The sequence below is a fragment of the Alexandromys fortis genome, unplaced genomic scaffold (assembly GCF_014885135.2).
Source record: "Alexandromys fortis isolate MF-2015 unplaced genomic scaffold, M_Fortis_MF-2015_v1.1 scaffold_36, whole genome shotgun sequence".
Lineage (NCBI taxonomy): Eukaryota > Metazoa > Chordata > Mammalia > Rodentia > Cricetidae > Alexandromys > Alexandromys fortis.
In genome coordinates this window covers 10,757,875-10,771,592 of record NW_026067915.1, presented here as the reverse complement: position 1 = coordinate 10,771,592, position 13,718 = coordinate 10,757,875, and the positions used below count along the sequence as shown (strand labels likewise).

At 39.4% G+C, this 13,718-nt stretch overlaps 1 protein-coding gene across 2 annotated transcripts in view; it reads right to left on the bottom strand.

Annotated features, from left to right (window-relative positions):
- Positions 1-13,718, bottom strand: part of Setd2 (SET domain containing 2, histone lysine methyltransferase) — a 105,981-nt gene that overhangs the window by 11,228 nt on the left and 81,035 nt on the right. For both annotated transcript variants that reach the window (XM_050139172.1, XM_050139173.1), the window contains 2 exons: positions 9,473-9,612; positions 4,119-4,230 (listed from right to left, as the gene is read on the bottom strand). In XM_050139172.1, coding sequence (XP_049995129.1) covers positions 4,119-4,230; positions 9,473-9,612 — 252 coding nt within the window. The remainder of the gene's footprint in view (positions 1-4,118; positions 4,231-9,472; positions 9,613-13,718) is intronic.

Below are 13,718 nucleotides of genomic sequence, written 5' to 3'. Positions count from 1 at the left end.
AGAACTGAAAAAAAAAGAAAGTCAGATTCAGTGGTCCGTGAGAAAACAAGCAGTCCAGCAACACGTATACAATTGAGAGTGGCAGGAAGAAGAGGCCATGGTACGAAAGAGAGATTAAAAAAAATAATGGGGAGCTGGAGAGATGGCTCAGTGGTTAAGAGCATTGCCTGCTCTTCCAAAGGTCCTGAGTTCAATTCCCAGCAACCACATGGTGGCTCACAACCATCTGTAATGAGGTCTGGTGCCCTCTTCTGGCCTGCAGGCATACACACAGATAGAATATTGTATACATAATAAATTAAAAAAAATAATGGTTAAGATACTTGCAGCTTTGATGAAAACTATCAATCCGGGTTCAGAAGAATAACTACAAGAAAGTTAAACACAAAGAAAGCTGAAGTATATAGCAAAAGAGAAAAAAAAAACCTGAACAAACAAAAAGCAAAACTGCCGAAACTCAATTAGAAAAGAAAGAATATATAAAGGAACAAAGAATACATCTTTCTTATCAGAACAGTTATAAGCTGGGCATGGTAACACACAATGTTAGCAAAGTTCAGGAGACAAAGGCAGTAGTGACACATCAAATTCAATATCAGCTTGGGTTACATAGTAAGACACTGTCTGAACAAACAAAACAGAAAAATATTTTAAGAACTGAAAAGAAGGCCAAGAGTAGTGGCACATGCCTTTAATCCCAGCATTTGGGAAGCAGAGGCAGGTGGATCTCTCTGAGTTGAGGCCAACCTGGTTTATACAACAAATGCCAGAACAACCAAAGCTATAGAGAAAGGCTCTGATAAAGACAGACAGACAGACAGAGACAGAGACGGAAAGGGGGAGGGGAGAGAAACAGTATCAACTGGCTGCTCTTGGCTGTTCTTGGCCACTCTTTCAGGAGACCTAGGTTTCATTTCCAGCAACCATTGTGGCTCTAAACCATCTGTGACTCCAGTACCAGAGATCTGACATTTTTTTTGGCCTTGTGGTGCAGGTAAAGCTTCCATACGAATAGAAAGAACATAATTCTTTATCCAGTGATAATAACAGTCTCAAAGTTTCCTACAAAGTTACACATATTCCTACTATATAATTCAGCGATGATGTTCCTTGGTATTTACTCAAAGAAACTAAAAACCATGTTCAAGCTAAAACCCACACACAGGTGTTTTCAGTAGCCTTATTCCAAATTACAAAACCTAGAAGCCAAGAAAGATGTCCTTCAGCTTACCTGGTAGGACAAAGGTAACTGGCTAAGCAGTGGTGTGATTAGACAATCGAGCATTAGTCAATACCAAAGTGAAACAAAACACTAACCGCACATAGACAGAGAGCCCTAAATATATAGTTCCCTGGGGCTAGATGTCAATCAGGGAGAGGCTAATGTATATATGATAGAGGAATATGAGAACACCAGAGTCTCGTTTCCTTCTCTGTTTGATCTACTTTCTGCTCAATTTTGCTGTACCAAACCAGAACTAAAATTACTCAGTATTTCTTAAAGGGGTACGATGGTTTTTTTTTCCCTCCCTAGAAAAAACAAGCTCACAAACATCATCGCCAGTAGATCTGAAACACTAGAAATACTCAAGGAAATTCTTCAGGATGAAAGAAAATAATTGAAGATGGAAATACAATTCTATGTCAAAGAATTAGAAATGCTAAATTAAATAGTGGTTGAAAATAGGATTTGGCTAAACAAAAGTTTAAAAATTTTAACATTTTACCAGACTTTTTATTATGACTATGGGTACAAAAAAATTGTACACTCACAAATTTACACTCACAAATCCAATACCTGTACTACTAAAGAGGTAACCACCGCCCCCAGCAGGCCCAACTTGAATTCCAACCCTAATTACATACTGATATTAACAGACTTTAAAGTGAAATACAGTGACATATTTTGGTGTTCATTAACATATGAGAAAACAAATGGAAAAGCATGATGAACAGAAGCAATTGAAATATAAATTCTCTGACTCAGAAAAAAGCTGCTCCTGTAGTCACAGCAATGTGGTGCAGTCTAAGATGACAGCCCATTGTGAGATATATGGGTATTATAAATCTCTCAGTCTTAGATCTCAGGACCCCTTCCTAGTATTAAATACTGAGGCCTTCACAAGCTTTGATTCATATGGGAATACCTAACTAGTTAGGAAGTAACTTCATTCTGGTCAAGCAGCATATGCCATAAATCTAGCACGTGGGGGATCACTGAAGGTTTCATGCCCACCAGGTCACAGAATGTGAGATGCCTGTCAAATACAGTTAAGAAATGAAAACAGGGCTGGAGAGATGGCTCAGAGGTTAAGAGCATTGCCTGCTCTTCCAAAGGTCCTGAGTTCAATTCCCAGCAACCACATGGTGGCTCACAACCATCTGTAATGAGGTCTGGTGCCCTCTTCTGGCCTGCAGGCATACACACAGAAAGAATATTGTATACATAATAAATAAATAAATAAATATTAAAAAAAAAAAGAAATGAAAACATTTCCTAGAAAAGTTAATGAAATGTAAAAGAAGGTATGGATTTGTTCACACTTGTCTTTCATTCTAGCTTCTATTTCTTCCTTCTTCCCCCTCCCACCCATCCTTAATAATTTAAGTGCTTCTTCTTATGTCCTTTAAAAGCAGCAACAAAACAAAAAAATCTATAAAATGCTCAGGTTTAAAATACCCAGAATGACTTCTGATGTAAGATAACTCATCCTTGCAGATAATTTATTCTTATTAGTAAATAAGGATAATTGAGTAGCAAGTATGTGTTCTATATTTCTACCACCTCTAATCTCAGTGATTGTTTTATCAGAGGAAAGATGAAGAGTAAAATATTATTCTTTTTTCTAGCATCTCCATAGTAATTGTTTTCTGCCCATGGTTTCACAAACAAGAAAGGAAGTCTTATACTCTGAGAATCACATAAGGGTGTCTCTTTTGTTGCTTTATTTTTTGGGAGGGGGCGTACACACCTCAGCATGCACATTGAAGACAAAGGACAACTTTTTGAGAGTTGATTCTCCCCTTTCAGCATGGGTCCCAGGCACCAGATACATCATCTGCCTTGGCGGTAAGCTCCTTAGCCCACTGAGCACCTCACTGGCTGTTGTTGGCTTATTATTATTATTATTATTAATTTTTTTTTGCTTTCCTTTAGACAGAATTTGCTGTCTAAATCTGTGGCCCTCCTATCTAGTAATAACAAGTATGATGACCCAGCTCCTCGGGTGAGTTTCATTATCTACCTGTGTGTAGGACGTGTGTGTCAATATGGGCATACCACGAATGTCATAGTATTGTGGTTTCTTTTTTGAGGCTATTTGTTTTATTGGGGCACGGTCTCATTATTTCTTGCCAGTATGTTATGTACTCTAACCTAGCTGGCCCAGGAAGTTGGAGGCAATTCTCCTGTTTCTGTTGTCCATCGTACTGTAGGAATGCTGGAGGATCTGAACTCGGACATCAGGCTTGTGCAACAAGTACTTTATTTACTACACCACCTCCACGACCCCTTTGGTGAGTTTTAATGTAACCAGTTTAAATTCATTCCAGAGCTAACCAATCTCAAAGTAAGAGGATGCTAAACTGCAATGTCCATTCAATTTACTGTATTCAATTTAAAGAGTCCAAACAAAGCAGAATGTAATGGCAAGATCACTAGTTGGATGATAGCTTGGGCTAGACAGTTCATGGTTCAAAAATAAAGTACAAGTAAAAAGAAACCATCTATACAGCTTAGTATCAAGAAGAAGAGTTAATATACTAAAAAAGGTTATAAAGGAGTATGGAATATACTTATCACAGGGCCTCTAGTTTTATCCTTTAGTTTTCTGTTTACTATTATTAGTGTTACAAAACATTTTTATAATTGTCTATTGATATATTTAAAAACCTTCTAAATGTATTTCTTATACGAATAAGTAGCTAATACACATCTGAGACCTGAAATCTCTAAAAACAGTTTTTCTCTTTGATTTTAATCTCTTCCTTTGACAGAAGAACTCCCACATATTTTCCAAAGAGAAAAAATTCTGAAAGCTATATAGCTAATAACCTTACTGAAATGAAAAGGACACAGATGCTCATATGACCAGGATACATATAAAAGCTACACTCACCTTCATGGGGTTTTCATCATATGTTGGGGTTCCCAGGTCCATCTCAGCTTCATGCTCAAGGCTTGCATCATCTCCTGGGCTTTCCCAAGTGGGAGGATCCCACTGAGTCTGCCTAAAAGAAGTTAACAACAGCAAAGCTGTCATGGGTAAAACAGACAATCTTTGCAGAGTTTAAAACTATAATATTCAACAGGACAGATGATAAGCCAGAACTGTGAGACTAAGACATACTCCTGATAGCTTATCAGCCATGACTCTAGCCTGGAGATATTCCTAACATGAATGCCATCACACTTTTGAAGGCAAAGATGTAATAATGCTGGCTAGGTACTGACAACATCAAGAAAACGAAATGTCTTGTTTGTTTCTCAATTGGCTCAGTGTTCTAGGTAGATCCTGAGTTTAAAAAGTATGGAGCAGACAAACAGATCAGTGACTACTATAGCTACTATGTGTTTGGAGCAAAAGAAACCACATCTCTACAATCCTTGACCATGTTTGTAGTTTTGCACTTTAACGACTGAAAGTCTAGAAAAAAACTTCTAAAATTGTAATCTCTCTAAAAATATCCTCAACTGGTAATAAAAAGGGCTCAGCCATGTTAACTCATTGAATGGTTATGGTTGTTTTAAAAATAAACAGGCAAATATATAACACAGGATAGAACTAAGGATTTAGTTAAACCTTAAACCTTTTTCTGCCTCTCCCTCCTTTCTGAATGCTAGAATCACAGAAACATACCACCACAATCAACTAGATTTAGAAGAATTATTTTATTTTAAATTGTGTGGGTGTATATGCATGTGTATTTGCGAATGAGTGTCTGTATCTGTGTCTGGATGTGGGTATGGGTATGTGCATAGTAGTGTGGGTGCCCACAGAGGCCAGAAGAAGTTAAATCCTATGGAGCTGGAAGCTACAGGTATAACCTGATGTGAGTGCTGGGAATTGAACTCTAGTACTCTGGAAGAAAAGTATTCTTAACTGCTGAGCCATTTCCCTGGCCTCCCAGCTGGCTTTATCATTTTATATACACAAGATCGATCCAGAAACAGAGCCAGGTGTTAGTGCTCTTTAATCCCAGCACTAGGGAGGTGAAGACAAAAGCAATATGATTGGGCGAAGAGAGAAATATAAAGGGGAAGAGATAGGAACTCAAGTGTGGAATCTGAGGTTTGGTGGAGACACAGGGCAGTCTAGAAGTCTGCGGATAGCCCCTTCAGTCCTGAGCATTGGTAGAAGTAAAAAGGTCTCTCTGGTGGCTTACTGCTCTGCTTTTCTGATCTTCAGCTTTAACCCCTGTGTCTGTCACTGGGTTTTTATAATTCATCCTATATCCCACCACACTTGGCTTGGTTTTATTTATTTATTTTTTTGCTAGATTTGTAGGGCAAACTCTGAAGTAAGGATATTCATAGTCAAGTGTTGCCCAAGGCCGGGTGTGGTGGCACAGGTGGATCTGAGTTTGAGGTCAGCCTGATCTACAGAGTGAATTTTAGGACAGGCTCCAAAGCTACAGAAAACAACAACAACAACAAACCTGTCTTGAAGAAAAAATTAAAAAAAGAGTCTAGAGTCAATTATCACAGAGTAATCTAGGAAGGCAGTTATTTGAAAGTTATTTGGAGCCGTGGGAATGGCTTGGTGGGTAAAATCACTGGCCAAACAAGCCTAACGGCCTGAATTTGGTCCTTGGAATGCACCTAAAAGAATCAGGTGTGACCCTGTAATCTCAACAATACGGCAAGAAGGGAGGTAGAGATGGGAAGATCATATGGAAGCTAGTAAGTTAGCCTGGCCTGGTATGCACAGTGCAGCTGTAAAATGTAAAATTAAACGATTCTCTCTCTCTCTCTCTCTCTCTCTCTCTCTCTCTCTCTCTCTCTCTCTCTCTCACACACACACACAAAATATGCATGTGGGTGTGTGTGGGGAAGTGAGGGATAGATGGCTCAGTGCTTAAGGGCACTAGCTACTCTCACAGATGACCCAGAATCTATTCCCAGCACCTATGTGGCAGATCACAATTAATCCGTAACCCCACTTCTATCCAGGGGCTCTAATGCCTGTGGGCACCAGGAACACAAGTGGTTCACAGACATTCATGCAGGCATAATACCCACACATACATTTAGAAAAAAAAAAGTGGATGGCAAGAATAAACTTCCAAAATTTTTCTTCTGATCTCTAAAGAAAAAAAATTTAAAAAGCATGTTTGTGTTATCTCTCTGCCACTGCCCACCCTGGCCCCCCACAATTACAGGCACAAAATAAATAAACCAAATAATAAACAAAAAGCTACAATAGAGCCAACATCTTTCTGGGAGGTCAATACAGCCACTGTGCTCGTTTTTCTGGTCTCCTACTATACTGATCTAGGGACAGCACAGGCTAATAGTGAGATTGATCTTTTCTCTTTTCAATAAAAGAGGAAGGAGAAAGAGAAAGAGGAGAAGAGAAGCAAGAGAAAAAAAGCTTATATTGGTGTAGAAAAAAACAAAGTGATAAGTAAGTTTGCAGACCCTCATTTGAAAAAAATCACTATATGCACTCAGTAAGTAACATAAGAAGTTCTCATTTTTATAAAGTTTTTGCTTGTTTTCATTTTTGGGTAGACAGAATCTCACTATGTGCTCAGACTGGCCTTCAACTCAAGTTCTTCTGAGCTGAAGCCCATATACATATCTAAATCACAGGTGTGTACAATAAAAATAAAGACTGTGTGTGTGTATGTTTTAAATTTTTCGAGACAGGATTTCTCATGTAGCCTTGGCTGTCCTGGAACTTGCTCTGTAGACCACGCTGGCCTATAACTTATCCATATTTCTACTCTCTTTAGTATTGAAATAGAACATCTCTATAAGATTGGCCATTTCAATTTTTTACAAGTTGCTCATTTAGGGTATCTCCTCATTTTATGTTCATACTGTTAACCTATCTTCATGGATACTATAAATACTTTGGTTTACAATATCTTACAAAAAGTTTACATTTTTTATAGTCACAAATTCTGTCTTTCAGTCCTTCATGTGTGCTTAGGGGTAAAGAGCACTTGCTATTCTTCCATAGGACCTGAGTTTGGTTTCCAATATCCATATCAGGTCCATTAAGTCTAGGTTTAGGGGATATAATGCCTCTACAGGCACCTTGATTCACATGTACATACATACCTGCACGCAGGCACATACACCTACATGTAATTTAAAATACTAAAAAAGGCCAGGCTGTAGTGATGCATGCCTGTAATCCCAACACTCAGAAGCTACAAAGAGAAACCCTGTCACAAAAAGACAAAACAAGCTGGGCAGTGGCACACGCCTTTAATCCCAGCACTCAAGAGGCAGAGCAGGTGGATCTCTGTGAGTCCCAGGCCAGCCTGGGTCAGTCTGGTCTACAGAGTGAGTTCCAGGCCAGTCAAGGCTACTCAAGAGAAACCCAGTCTCGAAAAACCAAAAACTACAAAAACAAACAAACAAATAAAAAAAACAGTACTACCACAAAAAAAAGACTAACTAGAACATAGATAAAAATAACTATCCATTTACAAATTACCTATAATTGAGCATACCAACAAAACTGAACAATTATGAAGATGACTGTCTAATTTGCAAAGCTTGAAATATTACTATTCAATCTTTTACAGAAAAGGTTTGCTTGAGATTACTGACATCTACAGTTAGATTAAGAAAACTATTTGTGTCTAAGTATATGGGTGACATGGTATGTGTGAAGGTCAGGGACAACATTTAAAAGTCAGGTCTCTCTGTCCTTCCAGGCAAAGGTCCTAAGGACTGAACTCAGGTCATCAAGGCTTGGTGGCAAACATTTTTCACCCAACTGAGGCATCTCACCAAGCCTGTCACTACCTTTTTAAAAAACTTTCCTGAGCTCGATGTAGACTCATACTTAAAATCTTAGCACTCTGCAAGCTGAGCCAGAAGAATGTTGAGAGATCAAGGCCAGACCCTGTCTCATAAAACAGAAAGAAAACAAAATGAGGGCTCATGATATAGCTCAGCTGGGTGAGTGTTTGCCTGGCATGCACAAAGTTCTGTATTTAACCTCCATAACCTCAACAGAGCTTGGTGACGCATGCCTGCAATTCTAGCATTTGGAAGGTAGAGGCAGTCATCCTGAGTTCCAGATCAGCCTTGCATTCACAGGACCTTATCTTTGAAAAACGAAAAACAAACCAACCAAACAAAATATTCTATCTTAAGTTTTCTCTAGAATTCTGTAAATTAAAAGCACACCAAATGGCAGACTGGGTGTGGTGGCACATGCCTTTAATGTCAGGAGAGACAGGCAGAGATCTCTGTAAATTCAAGGCCACCCCTGGTCTATATAGTGAACTTCAGGCCAGCCAGGGCTACAAGTAAAACCTGTCTTACAAAACAAACATATACCACACACCAAAGGGGCTTAGGGATTAAAAGGCACCTGCGACCAAGCCTAATCTAATGACTAGAGATCCTGGGACACATACTGTAGAAGAAAAATAACTCTCTCACGTTGTCCTCTGAAATCTGCATGCATGCATATTTACACATGCATACACACTATAAATGCAATGGGGCAGATATACCAAAGCATATTTTAAAAGGGCAAATAAAATCTATCATACATTTTCAGATGCGATTATAAAGCAGGCATTGCAGCACACACTTCCAATCACAGCACTTGAGAGACAGAGACATTCAAGGCCAGCCTAGGCTACATGAACTCCTGTGTCAAAAGGGGACAAGAGCATACACAGCAAGATAGCTCAGTTGAGTTCAGTCCGAAAAATCCATATAAAAAGCTGGACATGGCCGGGCGGTGGTGGCGCACGCCTTTAATCCAAGTACTCGGGAGGCAGAGGCAGGTGGATTTCTGTGAGTTTGAGGCCAGCCTGGTCTACAAGAGCTAGTTCCAGGACAGGTTCCAAAGCTACAGAGAAACCCTGTCTCGAAAAACTTAAAAAAAAAAAAAAAAAAAAAAACTGGACATGGTGGCATGCTTATACTGGAGGGGGAAAAAAAAAAGACTGGTGGGCTCTCTGGAGCTTGATGGACATCTAGCCTTAGCCTAATCACCAAGCCCCAGGTGCCAGTGACAGAAGATGTCTTAGAAGCAATATAAAACAAACAAAATACAGGTGGATGATTCCCAAAACAACTTAGACTGACCTTGAATGCATCCACCCCTCGAACACATGAGACCTGGCATACATCCCCTACTGCCCTGCCCAGATAAGATTCTAAAAATTCAACAGTCCTTTATAAGTCAGTAGAAATCCAATAACTATCAAATTCCAACTGCAGCATAACTGACCAAGTAAAACGAGATCTGGGATGCCTAGTGAATCCTCTTACCTTGTAATTACATGGTAGTAATAGATCTTCCCTTCAGGATCTCGGGCTGTCTTCCAGTTGGGAGGTAAAACAATGGTTTTTGGTTTTGGAGGAGAAGGAGGTGGCAGATCCAGTAAATTATTTGTTACCACCATTTCAGGCTAAAAATAAAACAAACAAAACTGATAATAAATACATATATAAGTACATATGTGTGTATATATTTATATATGTATATATATACACATACACACAACACCCACATAATTTTTTTTTTTTTTTTTTNGAGACAGGGTTTCTCTGTGGTTTTGGAGCCTGTCCTGGAACTAGCTCTTGTAGACCAGGCTGGTCTCACAGAGAACCGCCTGCCTCTGCCTCCCGAGTGCTGGGATTAAAGGCGTGCGCCACCACCGCCCCACCACCGCCCGGCCCACATAAATTTTTAATCAGTGATATTTCTTTCAATATGCCACAATTGGGCAAAATGCCCGCTTATATAAATACAAAAAGTATACATTGCCGGGCGATGGTGGTGCACGCCTTTAATCCCAGCACTCGGGAGGCAGAGGCAGGCAGGCGGATCTCTGTGAGTTGGAGACCAGCCTGGTCTACAGAGGTAGTTCCAGGACAGGCTCCAAAACCACAGAGAAAAACCAAAAAGTATACATTTAGTTTCCCTTAAGAAGGATAAATAAAAGGTTTATTATGGGAAATAGCTAATAAGACAATACATATAAAAACCCGTAGGGAACTACTAAAACCAAATTTAAAGTATCACACTTTAAAAATACTTAACAGCTTATCATCTAGAGCAGTATTTACCAGCATTAATACAAACAAACAAACCAGCAAGCAACAAGAACAAAAGCCAATGATAATGGCATATAAAACTCCAGGATACTGGGATTAACAAGATGACTCAGTGGGTTTTTCTTGCAGTGGATTTTTCTTGCAGAAAAGCTAGGTGTGATGCCCAGTTTCCACTGGCAGCTTACAACTTTCCACTTCCTGGGTATCTGATGCCTTCTTTTAACCTGACATACAATACCCATACACTAAAATAAAAATAGTTGGGTGTGGTAGTGTATACCACTAGCCCCAGCACCCCAGAGGCAGGTGGATCTCTGAGTTCCAGGACAGTATGGTCTACAAAATGAGTTCTAGGATAGCCAGGGATACACAGAGAAACCCTGTCTCAGAACACCGGGGTGGGGTGGGTGGTGGGGGGATGGGACCTACTCCAAATTATTAGTTACTATTCTCTTTTTCTATTATCATTCTTATATCTAGAAAAAGTTCTGTTTTTCTTCAAGTCAAATCCTTAAATGTCTTATCTGTTTTTTTCTTTTCTTTTTGAAACAAGGACTGACTTAGAACTCACTAACACTCCAGACTGGTATAAAACTCATGTCAACTTTTCTGTCTCAGTCTCCCAAGTGCTAGATTAAAGTTATAAGCAACCTCATCAATCTTATTAGTCTTTTTTAATGACACTACACTTTGACTACTTTGAATATGATTTAAAGTATGGTGATCTGAATAAGAATGGTTCCCACAAGCACATATATTTGAGTGCTTAGGTATGGCACTGTTTGAAAGGATTAGAAAGTGTGGCCTTCTTGGAAGAAGTAGGTTACTGGGGGGTGGGCTTTGAGGTTTTAAAAGCCCATGCCAAACCCCAGTATTTACCTCTCAGACTGTGGATCAGGATGCAGCTCTCAGCTACTGTTTCAGCACCAAGCATGTCACAATGTTCCCTGACATGACAATAATGGACTAAACCTCTGAAACTATAAGCAAGCCCCCAATTAAATGTTTTCTTTTATAAGAGCCACCTTGATTCTGGTGTCTCTTCATAGCAATATAACAGTGTCTAAGACATAAGTAGGTACCAGGAGTGGGGTATTGCTGTGACAGGCCTGACCATGCTGCTTGCTCTTGTAATGTGGACTTTGGATTAGGAAAGTAGTTGAATGCTTTAAGCAGTGCTTGATGGATCATACTAGCAGGAACATAGTATTGCTCTCAGTGGTAAGAGCAATGAAGATTACGGCTGCCCAGTTCAAGAGGTTTCAGAGAGGAAAGATATTAGTAAGTGGTCCAGACACAATTCTTGTGATTATTTTCGGCAAAGAATGTGGCTGCTTTCTACTCTTGTCCTAAAAATCTGCCTGAGGCTAAATTGATGAGGTCTGGATTAATGGCCTTGACAGAGATTTCAAGACAGCCTTAGTACCGATCATGTTGTGTGGTTATTAATAATCACTCACATGCAGATCTAGAATACAAGCAGTAAGCTGGACAAAGAAATATAAAATGCACAGTTTTCTTTTAAGAAGGAGAAACAGGAAGTGTCATGGAGCTAAGTTCAGTGCACAAGGAGATAATAAATTAAAAGTAAAGCCTGATGCTTTAAATGGAGTAAATGAAGTGGTGGCTCCAGGGTAAGAGCCCACCCAGCTAAACTTCCACCTTGTTAAGCAGGGAAGGAAGCTATCAACAGAGAGCTGATAGAGTATAATTGAATGAGGGGACCAAGGTTTAGCCCTATAAGCAGTAGAACTTGGCAGGTTCGGCTTTAGAGTCAAGGCTTTTAAAAAAAAAAAGCCACTGAGGCTAGATGTGTGTCAAAGGTGACCTTGTATAAAGGCCTACAAAGGCTATTGCACAAAGGTGTGAAGGTGAAGCCTGGGCCGTGTTGGCGACCAAAAGATGGAAATGTCAGAGTGGTGGGATACCTGCCAAGGAAAGCAGGAGACCAAGTGTGGAACCAGCACACATAGAAGTGTGTTCCAGTCAACAGAGCTGAAAGGAGTTGGACATCTTAAAAGTATCTTGACATCAGACATGGAAATGCAGAATTTGGATTTTGCCTGGCTGGTTTTCAGTGTTGTTCTGGTCCAGTATTTCCTCACCATGCTCCCTTTCCTCCCTTTTGGAATTGTAATGTCTATCCTGTGCCACTGTATGTTGAAAGTATGTGGCCTGCTTTTGATATGCTTTTTTATGATATGGCTACAGCCTATGGGGGCCAGGAGTGGAATGTATTGGTCTGAATAAGAGTGGCCCCCCACAGTCTCATATATTTGAATGCTTAGTCACCACAGAGCAGTATGGTTTGAAAGGATTAGGAGGTGTGTCCTTGTTGGAGGAAGTGTAAGCAAACCCCTAATTAAATGCTTTCTTTTATAAGAGTTGCCTTGCCTTGGTTATGGTGTCTTTCCACAGCAATAGAACAGTGACTTAGACAAACTGATCATCACCTCTCTTATTTAGCATGTCAGTTTTCAACAGGAAAAGAATCTTAGTCATCATACTCATAATGCCTAGCAGAGCCAACTTATAGCAAACCTTCAAATACTCCCTTATAGGCTCTTTCAGTTTACTTTCAAGTTGCTTCACATAAAGTATTTTAATTCTATCTCAACTACTTTCCCTGTCTCTTTAAAGCCACCATCAACTGCCAGACTGCAACAAGACTCTCTCTGAAACTGTCAAGTGTTCTAATACAATATGATCACAGTACTTCTATTTAGTTTTTCCAAGTCCAATTGCAATCCCATTTTATTGAAAACAAATAATAGTACTTCATCAAGATTTTACCACATCCTTCTATCTATATTTCAGGATACTAAAAACATCACTCAATATTATACATATACAACATGCCAAAAGAAGTATACTACATACTTTACATCCCTAGTCTTGTTCATTATATCTCATCTTCTAGTACTCCGCAAATACTAATGGGTATTCCAGAAAAAAATTGAAAATGTCGTTATTACTGTGATGTATTGTGTGTCTGTACAGGAACATGCATGCTACCACGTGATGGGGTACAAGAGCAAACCACTTTGTGCATCAGTGCTCTCCATGCACCTTTACAGAAGTGCTGCAGGCTTGCACAACAAAAACATTACTAATTTAGTTATCTCATTGACCCCAAAATTAGTTCTTTCAAGACAAAGTCTTGACTGTGACACCACCCTGTCTGCCCTTCAATTCACTGTGTAGCCTAGGCCAGTCTTGAACTCATGATTCTCCTGCCTCCAGAGTACTGGAATTACAGGTTTATATCATCATTCCGTGCCTTGTGTCTAGAAAATTATTACTTCAAAAGTTTATACTATATAAAAATATAAGATCATTCAAGGGAAGTAACAAAAAGGATCCTAGCTAATATATGTGACTGTAATTTCACAGAATGACTTCATTGTATCCACATAAAAACTGGTATTATAATGAATACTAAAAAAATAAAATGAAA